Source organism: Triticum aestivum, chromosome 7B, assembly GCF_018294505.1.
Source record: "Triticum aestivum cultivar Chinese Spring chromosome 7B, IWGSC CS RefSeq v2.1, whole genome shotgun sequence".
NCBI lineage: Eukaryota > Viridiplantae > Streptophyta > Magnoliopsida > Poales > Poaceae > Triticum > Triticum aestivum.
The window spans coordinates 645896246-645914642 of NC_057813.1; the positions used below are offsets into that span (position 1 = coordinate 645896246).

At 43.4% G+C, this 18397-nt stretch overlaps 1 protein-coding gene across 3 annotated transcripts; it reads right to left on the reverse strand.

Moving 5' to 3' along the window:
- Positions 1 to 14082: 14082 nt before the first annotated feature.
- Positions 14083 to 17058, reverse strand: LOC123161563 (uncharacterized). Of its 3 annotated transcripts, XM_044579368.1 has the most exons (5): positions 16925 to 17055; positions 16650 to 16748; positions 15782 to 15935; positions 14536 to 15188; positions 14083 to 14445 (listed from the first exon to the last, which is right to left on the reverse strand). In XM_044579368.1, exons 4-5 carry the CDS (start codon positions 15139 to 15141, stop codon positions 14344 to 14346), a joined length of 708 nt encoding a protein of 235 aa, XP_044435303.1. In that variant the 5' UTR covers positions 15142 to 15188; positions 15782 to 15935; positions 16650 to 16748; positions 16925 to 17055; the 3' UTR covers positions 14083 to 14343. The 3 variants fall into 3 exon arrangements, with proteins under 3 accessions (XP_044435303.1, XP_044435304.1, XP_044435302.1); XM_044579369.1 differs by lacking the exon at positions 16650 to 16748 and having other exon boundaries at positions 15782 to 15932; XM_044579367.1 differs by lacking the exons at positions 15782 to 15935; positions 16650 to 16748 and having other exon boundaries at positions 16925 to 17058.
- Between the last annotated feature and the right edge of the window lie 1339 nt (positions 17059 to 18397).

Here is an 18397-nt window from a genome sequence, read left to right on the forward strand (position 1 = left end):
CCACCGACATTACATTTATGTTCACACACACTCATTGCTAGATGTCGGTGCTCATACTCATTCATTGTATTATCCATGTTAGTTTAACTTTCTTTTTCTGCTTTCTTCTTGTGTGTTTGTTAAACTTTAAGAAAAAAACCAAAAAAAATAGTTAGTTTACTTTCCATGCTTTTAGTAGAATTAAAATGAAAACCCAAAAATATTTCCCGTTCTTCTTTTACTTGTTGGGAGCTTTCCCGTGTAAATAGTTTTTATTTCTTTTCCTTTCTTTGGGGGTCGAGAAGACCATATTGAAAATGCTTAGTGGCTCTTATATGCATGATTGTTTATTGAGAAACAGTATAACGCGGTGAGCTACACCCCTCCACAGCGATTCAAGGTTATCAAACGTTCAATAGATACATTGAATGTCGTGGATGGCTCGATGACCTCGGTCGTTCCACTCCACGCCGTCAGGCTTTTCCACCTTGCCACCCGAGCGGCCCAGCTGGCTACGTTGATGGGCTGCTGCTCCAGGAAGCTACCTGGACGCCTTGTTTGTAATCGGGCTGAGATGCCTGTGCGGCCCATACTTTTCTTGCTGGCCTACTACAACACCAGGCGTTGCTTACTAAAAAAAGACTACAACACCAGGGGATGCGCCTCCACGCACGAGATCCTTTCACAAAGAAATGAGATTGCTCAGCGGAGGAGCAGAAGGAGACCTAAAAGAGATTAGCCTTCTGCTCTTCTCTCATAATCTCACCTCAGCTGCTTAGTTTTCTACCATACTGATGATAAATTTGTTTTTTAACTACAGATCACCTGATGCAAGTAGTCAGACCCCCCCTCACATGTCATGCAAGAGATCCACCGGGTAGTACACAACAAGCATACTATTAGACTAATAATTTTTCATATTAAGAAAATTGTGAAAGCAGGTGTATTCTGCAAATGCGTACTATCTTTTCTGTGGTCTAATCAGGGTTACTGACAGATTCTGGAATGCCAAATTCTTTGATTTTTTGTTGTTCGAATGAACTAACTTCTCATATGTGACTTACAGATGCTGCTGGATGATATTCTTGATGTTACAATCATAATGGATGGAGCAACCATTATAAGAGTATTTGAAGTTGATGCATCTAGAAGGAAAGGTGATACACTATTGCATCCTGCGGTCATCGTATATGCCACTAATTAATTTTGTTAATCCCTCTGTAAACTAATATAAGAGTGTTTAGATCACTAAAGTAGTGATCTAAACGCTCTTATATTAGTTTACGGAGGAAGTACTTACTAAATTTAGTCATGAATTGTTGCTTACGTACTAGATTGTTGGGTGATGGAAAGAGAACATCTTGTGGTTTCACCCTTTTTCAGGGTGCTACATATTGTCAATTCATCTCACATTGTGTCCATGCTGCAATGCCGTTGTACTTCAGCATGGAACTAAACTAGAGAAGTAGAAAGAAATTGATCTATTGTCCAACAACAGTTTTTTGCTCCTCCCCCATGGATTGGGTTATCTAGGTTTTTTCTCCGACAAGGTGGAGATGGTAGGATTTTCCAGTGCTAGAAGTGTATATATTATTTATTTATAAACTTGTATATAGTAATAATCGTTCAATGACTTCTATCATTCTTTACCTTAGGATGAGCGGGCGCAGCAACGCGCGCTTTTCTCTTATATGCATGATTGTTTATTTAATTTAGAGCCCATATTACTTGTCTTCTCTTGAGTTGAATGCTTGCAGATTCCAGCTTAGTCCAATGCACATGCACTCTTATTATTATACACATCCTTCGGTCGTGCAAGTGAAAGGCAATAATGATGATATATGATGGACTTATTGGGATGAGAAAAGCTGGTATGAACTCGACCTCTCTTGTTTTTGTAAATATGATGATTCATCGTTCCTGATTCAGCTATTATGAAGTAAACATATTTGCAATGACATTTAGAGATTATAGTTGCTTGTGCCATGCTTGATTAGCTAGGAGTTATAATGGTTTACCTTGCGTGCCAACATGTTATTAGAATGATTATGATGTGGTATGATGGGATGGTATCCTCCTTTAAATGTATTGAGTGACTAGACTTGGCACATGTTCACGCATGTAGTTGAATCAAATCAACATAGCCTTCATGATATTTATGTTCATGGTGGATTATATCCTACTCATGCTTGTATTCGGTGTAAATTAATTTTAATGCATGTTTACGACTGTTGTCGCTCTCTCAGTTGGTCGCTTCCCAGTCTTTTGCTAGCCTTCACCTGTACTAAGTGGGAATACTGCTTGTGCATCCAAACTCCTTAAACCCCAAAGTTATTCCATATGAGTCCACTATACCTTCCTATATGCGGTATTTACCTGCCGTTCCAAGTAAATTTGTATGTGCCAAACTCTAAATATTGAAATAAACATTCTGTTTTGCATGCTCGAATAGCTCATATGTCAACTAGAGCCGCCCTTATCTTCCGTGTTAGGCGGGTCATTCTCAAGAGGAGTGGACTCCACTCCTCATTCACGAGAATATGGCTGGTATCCGGGATGCCCAGTCCCATGCTTCATGCAAACTAAATCAAAATAACTGCAAACAAAACTCCCCCTGGGACCCGTTGAATGTTGGAGGCACTCGTTGTTTCAAGCAAGCCATGGATTGATGCTTGTTGAGGAGGGGGGGGGGTATAAACTTTACCATTTTGTTTGGGAACCGCCTATAATCTGTTTAGCATGGAAGATATCGTCGTCTTTTGGTTGTTATGTTGACAATGAAAGTATGCCGCTCAAAATATAATTTATCTCTATTTCAAAACCGAGCTTTGGCACCTCTGCAAATCCCTGCTTCCCTCTGCAAAGGGCCTATCTATTTACTTTTATGTTGAGTCGTCACCCTTCTTATTAAAAGCACCAGCTGGAGAGCACACTGTCAGTTGCATTCATTATAATTGGTTTATATTGGGCATGACTTGACTGGATCTCTTTTACCATGAATTACAATGTTTAGTCAGTCCTTGATCTTTAAAGGTGCTCTGCATTTATGTTTTGCGGTCTCAGAAAGGGCTAGCGAGATACCATTTTGTTATAACATGTTATGATTATTTTGAGAAAGTGTTGTCATCCGAGTTTTATTATTATGGCTCGCTAGCTGATTATGCTATTGATATGAGTAATTGTGAGACCTATGTGTTATTGTGAGTATGGTTAGTTCATAATATTGGTTGAAACTTGAATGCTGGCTTTTCATGTTTACAACAACAAGAGCAAACAGAGTTTGTAAAAGTTTTTCTTTTTCTCTTTCAGTTTGTCAACTGAATTGCTTGAGGACAAGCAAGAGTTTAAGCTTGGGGGAGTTGATACATCTCCGTCGTATCTACTTTTCCAAACACTTTTGCCCTTGTTTTGGACTCTAACTTGTATGATTTGAATGGAACTAACCCGGACTGACGCTGTTTTCAGCAGAACTGCCATGGTGTTGTTTTTTGTGCAGAAAATAAAAGTTCTCGGAATGACCTGAAACTCCACAAAACACCTTAGAAAAAACAATAAAAAATCCTCGCAAAAGATGAAGACTAGGGGGCCCACACCCTGTCCACGAGGGTAGGGGGCGCCCCCCTGGGCGCGCCCCCCTACCTCGTGGACCCCCTGGTGGCCCTCCGATGCCAACTCCAACTCCATATATTGGCTTTCGAGGAGAAAAAAATCAGAGAGAAGAAATCATTGCATTTTACAATACGGAGCCGCCACCAAGCCCTAATCTCTCTCGGGAGGGCTGATCTGGAGTCCGTTCGGGGCTCCGGAGAGAGGGATTCGTCGCTGTCGTCATCATCAACAATCCTCCATCACCAATTTCATGATGCTCACCGCCGTGCGTGAGTAATTCCATCGTAGGCTTGCTGGACGGTGATGGGTTGGATGAGATTTATCATGTAATCGAGTTAGTTTTGTTAGGGTTTGATCCCTAGTATCCACTATGTTCTGAGATTGATGTTGCTATGACTTTGCTATGCTTAATGCTTGTCACTAGGGCCCGAGTGCCATGATTTCATATCTGAACCTATTATGTTTTCATGAATATATGTGTGTTCTTGATCCTATCTTGCAAGTCTATAGTCACCAACTATGTGTTATGATCCGGCAACCCCGAAGTGACAATAATCCGGACCACTCCCGGTGATGACCATAGTTTGAGGAGTTCATGTATTCACTATGTGCTAATGCTTTGTTTCGGTTCTCTATTAAAAGGAGGCCTTAATATCCCTTAGTTTCCAATAGGACCCCGCTGCCGCGGGAGGGTAGGACAAAAGATGTCATGCAATTTCTTTTCCATAAGCACGTATGACTATATACGGAATACATGCCAACATTACATTGATGAACTAGAGCTAGTTCTGTGTCACCCTATGTTATGATTGTTACATGACGAACCGCATCTGGCATAATTATCCATTGCTAATCCGGTGTCAACGAGTTTTCCATATACTGGTTCTCGCTTATTTACTTTTCCGTTGCTACTATTACAATCACTACAAAATACCAAAAACATTACTTTTGCTATCTTTACTTTTATTACCGTTACCACCACTATCATATTACTTTGCTACTAAACACTTTGCTGTAGATACTAAGTTTCCAGGTGTGGTTGAATTGACAACTCAGCTGCTAATACTTGAGAATATTCTTTGGCTCCCCTTGTGTCGAATCAATAAAGTTGGGTTGAATACTCTACCCTCGAAAACTGTTGCGATCCCCTATACTTGTGGGTTATCACCTCTCCCTCCCGGTCTTGCTCCAGAGCTTGTTCACCGTTGGGCATCGAGTACATCTCAGTATAAACCTACAAGACAAGAAGTCAAACAAGTATCAGTCGGATTCAGAGACAGTTGCAAAACATATTGAAGTACAGTCAGTATCAGAGATCAGACCTTGTCTGGCTGGTTGTTGGCGCTAAATGGTGTTGGGGAACGTAGTAATTTCAAAAAAATTCCTATGCACACACAAGATCATGGTGCTGCATAGCAACGAGTGGGGAGAGTGTTGTCCACGTACCCTCGTAGACTGAAAGCGGAAGCGTTAGCACAACGCGGTTGATGTAGCCGTACGTCTTCACGATCCGACCGATCAAATACCGAACGTACGACACCTCCGAGTTCAGCACATGTTCAGCTCGATGATGCCCCACAAACTCTGATCCAGCAGAGCTTTGTAGGAGAGCACCATCAGCATGACAGCGTGATGACAGTGTTGATGATGCTACCAACGCAGAGCTTTGCCTAAGAACCGCTATGATATTACCGAGGTGGAATATGGTGGAGGGGGGCACCGCACACGGCTAAGAGATCAAGAGATCAATTGTTGTGTCTAGAGGTGCCCCCTTCCCCCGTATATAAAGGATCAAGGGGAGGGGGCGGCCGACCAAGAGGAGGCGCGCCAGGGAGCAGTCCTACTCCCACCGGGAGTAGGACTTCCTCTGTTCCTAGTTTGAGTAGGAGGGGGGAAGGAAGAAAGAGAGGAGAGGAAGGAAAGGGGGGGTGCCGCCCACCTCCTTGTCCTATTCGGACTAGAGGGGGAGGGGGCGCGCGTCCTGCCCTGGCCGCCCCTCCTCTTCTCCACTAGGGCCCATGAGGCCCAATAAACCCCCCGGGGGGTTCCGGTAACCCCCCGGTACTCACGTATATGCCCGAAACCATCCGAAACCATTCCGGTGTCCGAACATAGTCATCCAATATATCGATCTTTACGTCTCGACTATTTTGAGACTCCTCATCATGTCCGTGATCGTATCTGGCACTCCTAACTACCTTCGGTACATCAAAACACAAAAACTCATAATATCGATCGTCACTGAACTTTAAGCGTGCGGACCCTACGGGTTCGAGAACTATGTAGACATGACCGAGACACGTCTTCGGTCAATAACCAATAGCGGAACCTGGATGCTCATATTGGCTCCTAGATATTCTACGAAGATCTTTATCGGTCAAACCGCATAACAACATACATTGTTCCCTTTGTCTTCGGTATGTTACTTGCCCGAGATTCGATCATCGGTATCTCAATACGTAGTTCAATCTCGTTACCGGCAAGTCTCTTTACTCATTATGTAATGCATCATTCCGCAACTAACTCATTAGCTACATTGCTTGCAAGGCTTACAGTGATGTGCATTACCAAGAGGGCCCAGAGATACCTCCCCGACAATCGGAGTGACAAATCCTAATCTCGAAATACGCTAACTCAACATGTACCTTTGGAGACACCTGTAGAGATCCTTTATAATCACCCAGTTACTTGTGACGTTTGGTAGCACACAAAGTGTTTCTCCGGTAAACAGGAGTTGCATAATCTCATAGTCATAGGAACATGTATAAGTCATGAAGAAAGCAATAACAACATACTAAACGATCAAGTGCTAAGCTAACGGAAATGGTCAAGTCAATCACATCATTCTCCTAATGATGTGATCCTGTTAATCAAATGACAACTCATGTCTATGGTTAGGAAACACAACCATCTTTGATCAACGAGAGCTAGTCAGGTAGAGGCATACTAGTGACACTATGTTTGTCTATGTATTCACACATGTATTTTGTTTCCGGTTAATACAATTCTAGCATGAATAATAAACATTTATCATGATATGAGGAAATAAATAATAACTTTATTATTGCCTCTAGGGCATATTACCTTCAAATGGGTCGACTCTCTTGGCTCCCTTGGGGTTATCCTTGTTTCCTGTAATACCCTTCAACCACAGGGCCACCGTCTCGGCCGTAACCTCCTCTGGATGAACCCGAGCGATGTCGTTGGCTCCAGAGTACATCTACATCGAGTGGTCACGAGTCTGGAGCGGCTGGATGCGTCGACAGAGAAACACCTCCAACAAGTCCATGTCGGTTACTCCCTGATTGATCTACTGGACCACTCTGTCAACCATCATGTTTGTTTCCATCCTCTCCGCAGCAGTCACTTTCAGCGAAGAAGGTTGTTGGGCGCGATCTAAAGAGAAAGGAGGAAGACCGGTTGACTGACCGGGAGTCACAATATCCTAGAAGTAGAACCAGGTCGACTGCCAGCCCCTGACGGACTCGAGAAGTGTCATGGGAGGGAAAGTGCTCCTCTTCCTCTTCTGGATAACCCAGGAAATTTTCACACAAGGACACAAACGCGGCGAGGTACGCAATGGTGTTGGGAGAGAAGTGATGGAGCTGAGGTCCGAAAAAGTTCAAGAAGCCCTGGAAAAAAGGATGCGGAGGAAGGGAGAAACCGCGGTTGACATAGGTGGCGAGCAGGACGCACTCACCCGGCCGCGGCTGAGGCTCCATTTCCCCCTTCGGTAGCCTCGCAGCTTCGTTGACGATCCGACCGGAGTCGGCCAGGTCCTCCAAATCCTCTGGCCAGAGGGAAGATTGGATCCAATCACCCTGGATCAAACCCGGTGGCAGCCCAGACCTCGACGACGACCCCCGATTCGTCTTCTTGCCTTTCGCCGCCCCCGTCGCCTTCTTCCCGCATTCCAGCGTTGCCGTCTTGTCCTTCACCATGGTGGCGGGGCGGCGGCGTTGAGAGCGGAGGAGCAAGATGCGGTGCAGAAGCAGAGGAGGAAGAGGGAGAACGGATGCGCACAATGCAGACGCCTCGGCCACGACGCCTTTTAAGGACCCGCTTCCGAGTGGCTGAGTACGTGGCGAGCAATCCTGTCAAATCCCAGAACAGTCGCGCGCTGGGTACGTGGCGAAAAAGGTGGCGTGGAAATCGAGGCGCTCCTGTCTATCCATCCCGCTTACTACGGCGCGCTCCGCCTCGCGCGCTTCCCCAAAATTTCGAATCCTGTGACAGCCGGGATACGCCGTAACCAATCGCGCCAAAGATTTCGCGTCAAAAGTAATACTCGACGAGTGACGATATAAATCCACTCGGCAACTTCTGAATCGATCAAGGCGACTTAAACGAAGCCGAAGTTCCAACATGGGTCTCCAGTCCAACATGGGTGCTTGTGAAGCACAAGAGTCAAGGCAAGATCAACTTCAACCTTCTTTTCACTCGGACCTCAATCCATTCGGGGCTAATGATGATGATATAGACCTAGGGTAGGGTCATAGGCCTGACGTATACGCCCTACCCAAGGTCACTACCCTAGAAGCAAAGACACCCAAGAGACAACATGGAGTACAAATTGAAGGCGTCGAGTGCAATCCACTCGACCAGTCATATCACTCGGGCACCCCTCCCTCCTGATATCATTCGACCATACAAAAAACCACTCGACCTACTGAAGACCAGGAGTCGCTCAGGACAGCAACGGTGAGGCGTTCACTTCGTAGTCTTTAAGATCATTAATAGCACTTTATGACTGGTGTTATCAGTAACGCCCTATCTTTATGTACATTGAACTTGTAACGGGGGATGGCTGGGGTCCTGGCGCACTCTATATAAGCCACCCCCTCCTCTGGCACAAGGATTCACACCCCCTATAACACACACTCTCATATTCCAGTCGACCGCCTCAGGGCATCGAAACATAGGGCTTTTACCTCCTCCGAGAGGGGCCTGAACTCGTAAACACTTGCGTACAATCTCACCGTAGCTAGGACCTTGCCTCCTCATTCGTACCCCCTATACTTATTGTCAGACTTAGTACCACGACAGGCAGCGCCTTCCGCCCCGCCATGGCCGTAGCCTTCCCCTATTGCTACCGCCCGCCAAGGGGTTTGATTGCGTTTTCTTATTTATTTCAAGGGTGTGTATGTTAATTTTTTGCCATGTCAGCTCCTTACAATGACGCCCCACTTGTCAGAAAGCGATCAAACAGACTAAATCACCCGATCAGTGTTTTTTGCAATAAGATTAGAGAAATTGCGGTGTTTTTTGCAACGGGTTAGGGACTTGGTGGTTTTCTGCAAACATAGCCGTAAATGTGGTAGTTTCTTGCAATTAACTCCAACAAGGCCGTTCATATAAACTGTCGTAACTCACAACATGGGCTTGAAGGAAATCGATTTGTTGGGATTTCATATATATGGGCTAGTGTAATCGATAATCCCAATTTAATATTTTATGTAGTATATAAAGTAATATCAAGGAGATAATTGCATCCGCCATCTTCGCCAAATACGACATCAAAAGCTAAATAAAATATCGATAATGCACGCGCCCAAAATTACACATCATCGTCACTAGTCCACCTGAAACCAAATACTCCCTGGCTCCCTGCACATTAGCTTTGGTCAAAGACAAGCTTTGTAAACTTTGACAAAGTTTATAGACAAAAATACTAACATATACAATAATAAATTAATACCATTTGATGCATTATTAAATACACTTTCATGTGATATAGATTTGTTATGGTAAATATTTATATTCTTTTTTATAAACTCGGTCAAACTTTATGAAGTTTGACTTCTATATATTCTTTTTTATAAACTCGGTCAAACTTTATGAAGTTTGACTTTTATCAACGCTAATATGAGAATCTTTCCCTACTAATAAAGCACGCATCGCTTCTGGTCGTCCGTCATTAAAAGTGCCCTTGAAGTTGGCAATAATTACCCACCAATGCCACCCGTAAGTGGCAAAAACGATTCGTTTTTAATTTCTAATATCGCTCCAGGGTTCTTTTATTAAAGGTGGATACGATATAATAGCACCAATGCATGAGCAGCGCGATGGCTGAGGCAACGATGCTCCACACAGGAGACCAGGGTTCGATCCCTGGTTCTCATGCTTTTTCTCTTTCTTTTTACCAAGCGCAGTAATGGGCTGGCGGGTCGTGGCGCCCCCTGTTTTCTATATCTTTTTTTTATTTCTATTTTGTTTTTTCCCTAAAAATAAATTTCGGATTGATGGCGCCCCCTATTTTTTATTTCTTTTTACTTTTTTATTTCTGTTTTGGTTTTTTATCTCAAAATTAATTTCGGATTTCCAAAATATCAAACAATTGCGAGTTCTGAAAAAAAGTAGGAAAATGGTAAACTGTTTGTGAATTTAAAAAATATTCTAAAAATCAAAAAATGTTCATGACTTAAAAAATTGCTCACAAATTATAAACAAATCACGATTTCTAATGATTTCATGAAATAAAAAATGTTCATGATTTTTTTAAATGAGCCAATATTCAAAGCATATTCAGGAATTTAAAAATCATGTCCATCAGCTTTTAGAAAATGTTCACAAAAATTAAAATACATCCGTAAATAATGAACAAAACTAATTGTAGGTTCCATAAAGGTTTTATTAGGAGATCTATATAGCTCGTTTTATGATTTTATTTAGTCCTTCGCGTTGGCTAAAAAAGGGTTTCCGTGTTTTGTACAACGCTGAACCCAACAAAATTGACATAACTTTCTAAGAGTTTGTTTTTGTAAGCTATATTAAAATGACTAAATGTCTATTTTGCTTCCATACACAGTTATGCTTATTTTCATATCACAATAGTAGTTATGGTAAACACCGCTACGCTAAGTCCAGACGAGACACTTTATTTATCAGTATAGCTCAGGCAGGGTCCGTCAATGCAGTTTGCTCAGCCACAAAATATTTTGTTGTGACGCCTTAAAAAATCAAGTCTTGATGAGCATCATATTGTTCTTTTTTGAAATTACATTTTAAAAGTGTCTTATCGCATCATGACATGATTTGTATATACTTTGTGAATTTGATTCATACTTTTTTATATCTACCACACATGTATAACTTGATAGTTTTTTTCCGTTGCAAGGCACGGGCATTTCCAAAAATGTTTGCTAAATCAAAAAAAGTTCGTCAAATTCAATAACTATTCCACCCAATTTCTAAATATTTTCATCGATTATAGAATGTTTGCCAGTTCAGGAAAATTGCTTAAAAATGTTCACAATTTCTAAAAAATGTTTGTAAATAGCAAAAAATATTCATAAATTGAAAAAATGTTCTTGATTGTAGAAAATGTTCAGAAATTTGTAATAGTATGTTGTTTGCGATTTCAAATATGTGCATGAGTTTAACAAATTGTTCATAATTTCAAAATGTTCATGATTTCGAGAAATTGAGAGAGATATTGTATCTCGGTGATGCAACGAAATGTGATCATGACCATTTGAAATTATGAATTTTTTTCTCCCGTTGCAACGCACGGGCCCTTTTGCTAGTAAATAAAAATAGAGGGAGTATACTTCTGCCATAAAGAAAAAGTATTTATTGCACTTGATCGGTCATTCTGCCTCCTATTGGACACTGGAGAAGCTGTAATAAACATTTTGAGCTTTGGATAGTTGACCTAAGCTGACATCTTTGATACGTGCCCAATTTCTGAAATGTGTGCGACAATTGAGAAAGTGATATATACACGGACCTCCTCTAGCTCCTCAGATCCAGAGCTCAGCATTTTACTTCAAAAGAATCAAGACTTGGTCTCTAAACTTTCAGGTTACTGGTGTCTCCCCAGGGGAGGCAATACTTTCATCATACAACGCAGCGTATTGTAATGTCATGCTATTATCAGAGACCAAACCATTGCTTCCATCGAGGAGGTTCCCCGTGTCGTGGATCACGGGGATGTATGCACACATCCTAAAGCTTGGATCATATGTGTAGTAGCTTGGTCGTATGACGGTACGGCGGCCATTGTCGATGATGGTGAGTAGGCTGAACCAGTACCTAGGGCGCATTAAGTTGGCGACCTTCGCTGGCAGCGTGCATCGATTGATTCGACAATGTAGATCCCACACGCTCGTATCATGGTCGCGCAGCAGCCAGACATTGTATCGACCAGTCATCACATGGCAAACCATCTCAGTATGGAAAATGCACAGGCGGCCGCCGAGCTCAGTCAAGTTATACTGGTCTTCAAATTAACTTTCTCTCCATAACGACTGGTAGCGGCAACGGCGCGGTCCCAAACACCTCATCGACAAGGTTGAAGGAGAAGATGAACATCTCTTCCGACTGACTGGCAGTTAGCTTACGTCTGTCCAACCAATACACGTGCCCCTGCGCAAAGACGCTCATGTCGTGATGGTTGTTCACCCAATCCAGCGGTGGTTTCTCAGGAGCACAACCCTTTGGCCGGCCTCCAGATCGCCGGGACGGAGTTGATCTCATAAACCTTGTATCTCACGGTTTCTGGGAGGCAGCAGATGCACACAACTTTGTGCGTCCTAGTCTGCGTGTCGTAGCCTAACCCTAGGTGTGTGATACTCGGGTCGCCCTTGGCCCCGCTCTCCGGGAGCTCTGCCATTCTACCGGTGGATGGATTGAACACGTAGTGCGTTCTTGTGGCTTGGAGGATGAAGAGGCCGTGGCACTGCTGCGTGACGAGACATGCGAGGAGGTTGTCCGTGGCGCGGCCATGAACATCGTGAGATTTGGGAAGCTCCATGAGAGTCGTACGACCATGGTTGTCCGGCGACCACACCTGCAATTTCGCTCCGCCACAGTTCTCCGCGAACAGGATCCTTGGGCCGTCGTGGCGGTTGGCGAGGCGATGGTGGAGGTCGGCGAAGTCGCTGGAGGCGAGCGTGGCCGCCCAGGCGCGAGAGAGGCAGCGGCACCTGTGCACTGCCTTGGCCGGCAGCCGCGCGAAGATGTCCTCGATGACTTCGTCCGGGAGGACCGGGCATGCATCCTCCACGGACGGCCGGCGGCCGCGGGGGCTTGTTTGGGCCATCCACGCGTCGAAACAGAACGATTACGCACACGAGATCGATCGAAAAGGACTGCACAGGTCGATGCGCTTCCGTTTTGTTCGTTTGTTTTCGTGTTGATTGATGATTCCATATTCCGGTGCACGCACGTATCCTCGGATCGAACTTGTTTCAGTTGGACTACGTGTTTACCTATTCTTTTTCCTAAGAAAAAGTAGAGGTACCAAGTAGCATAGGATGCCAGTTAAACTTGTTTGCAATTTCCGCTGTCAATTTGACGGGAGTTAGTGCTAATTGGTCCCAAGTATTTGCAACTCACTTTTTTGAGATGCTCTAACACTGTTAAAAAAAAGACGCTCTAACATTATTTCTCAGTTATAAACAAATATGAAAAAACTATTTCCGATGGAATAAAAAGAAACACACATGAACAATAACAGACCTTGGTCGATCGGCTTCAGGGTTCCTAACAAAGTCAAGGTCTTCGCGTGGCTTCTCTTCGGTGCGAGGCTCTACTAGGCAAATTTGTTGCGCCAACACATCATGAGCAACTCTTCTTGTCCCAGGCGCAATCAAGGCCCCAAAGACATTAACCACATCTTCCTACGTTGTTCCTTCTCCTATAGGATTTGTCAGCGCCTATAGGCACCCCCCCCCCCCCCCCCCCCCCCCCCCCCCCGATTGCAGATCTTTGGGGTTGCTTGTTGCCCCCTCCCCTCGGTGCATGCGGCATATGGCCTTTTATCCTACTTACGATATTCACAGTGCTATCGTCACCGACGATCTAGATACTTGGTTCTTCGATCTAGTTCTACAGATGAGGACGCCGGCTATACCTCTCCACATTTGCGAACGTGTATATGTAATTTTGTATTGTAATCATGGTTACACTTGAGTAAATCCCTCCATCCCATATTAATTAACGCTCGAGCAGATATATCTAGCCCTATATTCAGGTGGAGAAATACCCCCCCCCCCCTCTACCCCCTTGATTTCTAAAAAAAAGACAATGACTACCTTTGATAGAAAAACTAAATTTCACATTAGAAACACATCAAATCATTCTCCCTAGCTTTACATCTCCAATCTTCTCTAACCCTCGGGTCAAAGAAACAAACAGACGACATCCAGTTTGAAGTAGGATTTTATGATGTTGAACCGTTGCTTCATTGTCATGTGGTCGGGAAAGAATGCCGACGTCGTAAAACAGGTGACATGGGGAGACACTAACTAAAGCAAATTGATCACACTTGCGACCACTATCGACATGACAGGACAAAGCGCCAAAAACAACCCTGGATCTAGGCCGAAGATTCTAGGGACACAAATACCACAAGCTCTCTAATGTGTGTCATCACTCATACCTGACTTCCGACCAGGCGAGGCGTAGAGGAGACACAACATGTGATTTAGTTTTGAAGACATTGCGCAAGTTAGTCAATAGTGAAAACTGTTTATAATTCATAAGCTTGGTTCAAATCCCTCAAAAAAGGTTCATACAAATATCTTCCTAAAAAATCTCCTAAAAATCTGGTGGCAAAAGTGGCACACATCTCACGGTACATGATGTCAACAGAGATTTTAATTTAAGCAGCCTACTAGCTTTGGTCCACTAACCTAGAGAATGGCCAGACAATGCAAACAGACCGGCAGCTCACAACTCACTCATCCACCAGGCCATATGGTGATTTGTGCATGACATGTCTGGTGAATTTACTGAGGCATAGCCGCATGACTAAGCAACCGTTTCCTTCTTGCAACGAGCTTTTCTTGTCTGAAGGAAGACATCAGTCAGGACCGTCTTGGACTTCAGCGAAGCGAGGAGTATGTCCAGAGCCTAACATTCCAGCACAGATATCATGAACTGAACCAATTAATCAAAACAAATGGGAAACTAGTGATAAAAATAAGAGAATATGTGTGTAACCTCTTCCTTGCCAATCTTCACCATTTTTTCTTGCAGTGTGCTTAGGTCTTTGACACCACACTGCGCGAGCAAGGCAACGCTTGCCACACTGGACGCCGGTATCATCGAGAGGTCATCCTTGACTGTATACGTGGCTGTCCCGACCACAAACCCCTCACTTTTGACATGCGGCATAGCTTTGTTCATTCCGGTGGAGCAACTTGGGCATTTGCTGCCTTTAACAACTGAAAAATACCCACAACTATGGCTTTTGTAGCAGCATCTTGTCCCCTCACAGGTGAAGAACCTGCAACAGGCATTTAACTGTGCATCCCCCATCAGCTGTTGCAAAGGAGAGAGCATACCGGGGGAAATTGTTGGCTTGATGTAGGGCTCCTTGCCCTTGCTTGAGAATACATACGTGGCATCGAGCGTCTCCAGGCTATCAAGGACATTCCCAATGCTGCCAACCATACGCTCTTTGGTGAGCAGGTTGATGACGGTGCTCATCGGGAGGCATAGGAGGCTGGATAGGAACTCGACAACTTCATTGTCAGCCTCGGCAAAGCAGACTTTCTGAGCCTTGGCATCAATCAGGAGCTTCATCGATAACTCCTTAGTAGCCATGATATTCCCTTTTTATCAGAATAATTTTAATTGATCGGTTTCTACTCCTGCACCAGAAAAATAGGGTCAATTAAGGCGTTCAAAATTAGTCAGTGTTCTAGTTCAGATCATCAAAATGTGCAAAATAAAAAAATCACAATCAATTATTAGAGCCAAATAGAGTAACAAATTTTGTGAGACTATAACCCAAAAATTAAATTGTTAGGACACCAGAAAATATAATAAGAAGACCACAAGACATAACAATCATGCATATTAACAGTTTGTTGTTATTATATACTCCCTCCGTCCCAAAATAAGAGTCATGGCCGCAACAATTATTTTGGGACGGAGGGACTATAAAATTAGATAAACGGCCAAGGTCACGGGTTACATTGAAAGCCTGTAAGAATACAACTCTGGAATATTGTGCTCCGGCCAGACTTTGAAAAGGAGAAACACACAGAGATAGTAGCTTTACCCTACTCAAGTTTGTTATTTCTTCCCGCCTTGCCCAATTACTACTCCCTCCGTCCCAAATTAAGTGTCTCAACTTTAGTAGACACTTATTTTGGGACTGAGGGAGCACTTATTACTGATATTTTAACTAGATATGCAAACAATAATACTTACAAAAGCAAGGTATAAGCCTGAACATTACCGCACAAGCCACAAGATTCCGTATGAGATCTGGTCGCAGATATGAGAAAGCTGATAACTATAGAAGCAACGACACTTTTTCCCAGATTGAGTCTTGAAAGTCAAGTGAACAATGGGACAGGATGTTATTGTACCAGGTGCAGCGGGGCAACCTACTGATAATAATGTTTAATTAAAGACCTCTCTGCAGACGATTGTTTTTAAGCAAACTGTACAAGAAAAATGGGTTCATACTAAATCATCTATTTTACATTTTTGTTTGTGGTGTGCAATTAATAAAATTGGTTAAAACAAGTTTCAAACAATGATGCCAAAAAAAAATTGTAAACACTGACCCTTCAATGTAATAATCATTCCTAGCTCACCATGCACAAATCCGATATTTTGGTGTTATTTCTGAGGTCCAAATTTTATTTAATTTTAATCATACTCATGTAAACATAAAAAACCCTAAAACCAGTTTATGTTGCAGAAGAACATGGTGGAGCTAACCTAGAATGCCACAAACTAAAAATATGGATTAGATCAGATCTATTCTGTTTGCGTCTTTGTGGTGCAAATTAAATATAAATAGATTTCACACATTGATAACGGATCTTTGCTCCTTGGATCGCCCTACAGCTCCTTTCCTTCCGCGTGTTCAGAAGGCCAACAAACTCTATTATAGAATATTTTACCCAAATGTCCGTAGAACTACAAGATTTTGCGTGTTTTTCAGTTGCAAGTTACAGGATTGAAGATAGAAGTGCATCGATTAATGTGATTAAATTCGTGAAAACTAATTCAAAACTATCTCCCTATTTATAACTTCAGAAAATATACTCATCTTGTACTAAATAAGCGACAAGTAATATGGATCGAGGGAGTACTGTTTTCTAAACTTTATTCCCCTCATATAAGCAGTGCCTTCCAAAAATCCATGAACCGTGATGATGGCCGAAAAAACCCGAGAAAGATCAACTGAAATCCTGAATATGCAGACATATATCAGCGACAACAACGATCTCCTATTCAGATGTGACGGATTTCATCTATCGCAGAAAGAGCTAGCTAGGGTGGATTCGTCGCGAATAAAAGGGAAAAGCAACTGCAAGGAGAAGCAAGTGGATTACGTAGGATGACTGGCGGGGAGGAAGCATCTCACCGTGATGATCACCAGTCTGCCACTGCCGCCTGCGGGAGAAGAGGAGGGGCGAGGAAGTCGACGAGGATTCTTCTTTGATGCAACCTGGCAGGTCAATGGGCGACCGGATGGGTTAGAAATTAGTTAAGGACTCGTGTGGGCTATAGAATACACGGGCCATTTACCCTGATTATATATATATCCTGGCCGATTATCAGCGTCGCGTCGTTAGGCCCATCTCTGCATGAAGCCCGTTACTCGCGTCGCGTCGCTAACTCCCGAACTTTAATCACTGGATTGCACCGCCATTGGGGATGGTCAAGATCAATGTAGATGCCGCAGTAGGCCGGATGCGAGGTGCAGCGGGAGCAATCTGTAGAGACCGAGATGAAGCTTTCTTGGGAGCTTCGGCGGTGGTTTTCTCCCATCTTTCAGATCCCGACACCTTGGAGATGCTCGCAATCAGGGAGGCTCTGGCATTGGCAGATGACATATATGTCAGAAGGGTACATGTTGCTTCTGATTGTAAAGTGGCCGTCGACGACATCCAACAACAAAACAAAGGAAGCTACGGGGCAATTGCGCATGAAATTATACAACATAGGTCTGAATTTGAGGCTTGTAATATACATCATGAATTTAGGAGCTCGAATATCGAGGCTCACAAGCTAGCAAAGCACACTTTATTTTTCGGGGTTGGCCGCATGTTTAGTTAGGACAGCCCAACGATCTTGATTTCGTCCCTGTATACATTATGACGACGTAATAAAGCTTTGCAGTTTGTCTCAAAAAAAAAACTCCCAAACTTTTTTCTCCTCAAACAAACAAAAGAAAAAGGATGTGGCTAACTGCCACACGTGTGGCATACTAGCCATCTGCCCACACACCATGTGTGGTGTGAGCAGAAAGCAGCCCACACGGGTAGGGCTGGACACGAGCCGAGCCGAGCCGAGCTTGATCCGAGCCTGGCTTTGGCTCGCTCTGGAGCGGCTCGGCTCGGCTCGGCTCGCTCAGCCAACGAGCCTACTTCAACCGGCTCGGCTCGGCTATGGTTCGGCTCAGACCGAGCCGGCTCGTAAGTCAGTTTCTCCCAGAACCATTTAATAGTACATACCTCTATATATAGTGCATATACTTGATTTTTTGCGGCAATTAAACCTATATTTTGGAAAACAAACAGTTTATACTACTAAAAATGAACAATCCAACAATCTATTGTTTTAAGAATTGGTCATAGTAATGAAAAATAATGTTCTTATATGAATTCTTCTACAAAATTGTAACAATGGAACACATATGAGAGAAAGAATTGGGCAGCATTTCTATTGAATTTTGGACAGCACTTCAATTGAACTTTACACAGGAAAACATCAAATATTGACAGCCAAACAAGGAAATTTTGCATAGCATAACACTTACCACTTTGACATAAAACTGAGAAAATGTTAACAGCCAAACAATGACTAGTGAAAACCACATAATACAAAGTTCATA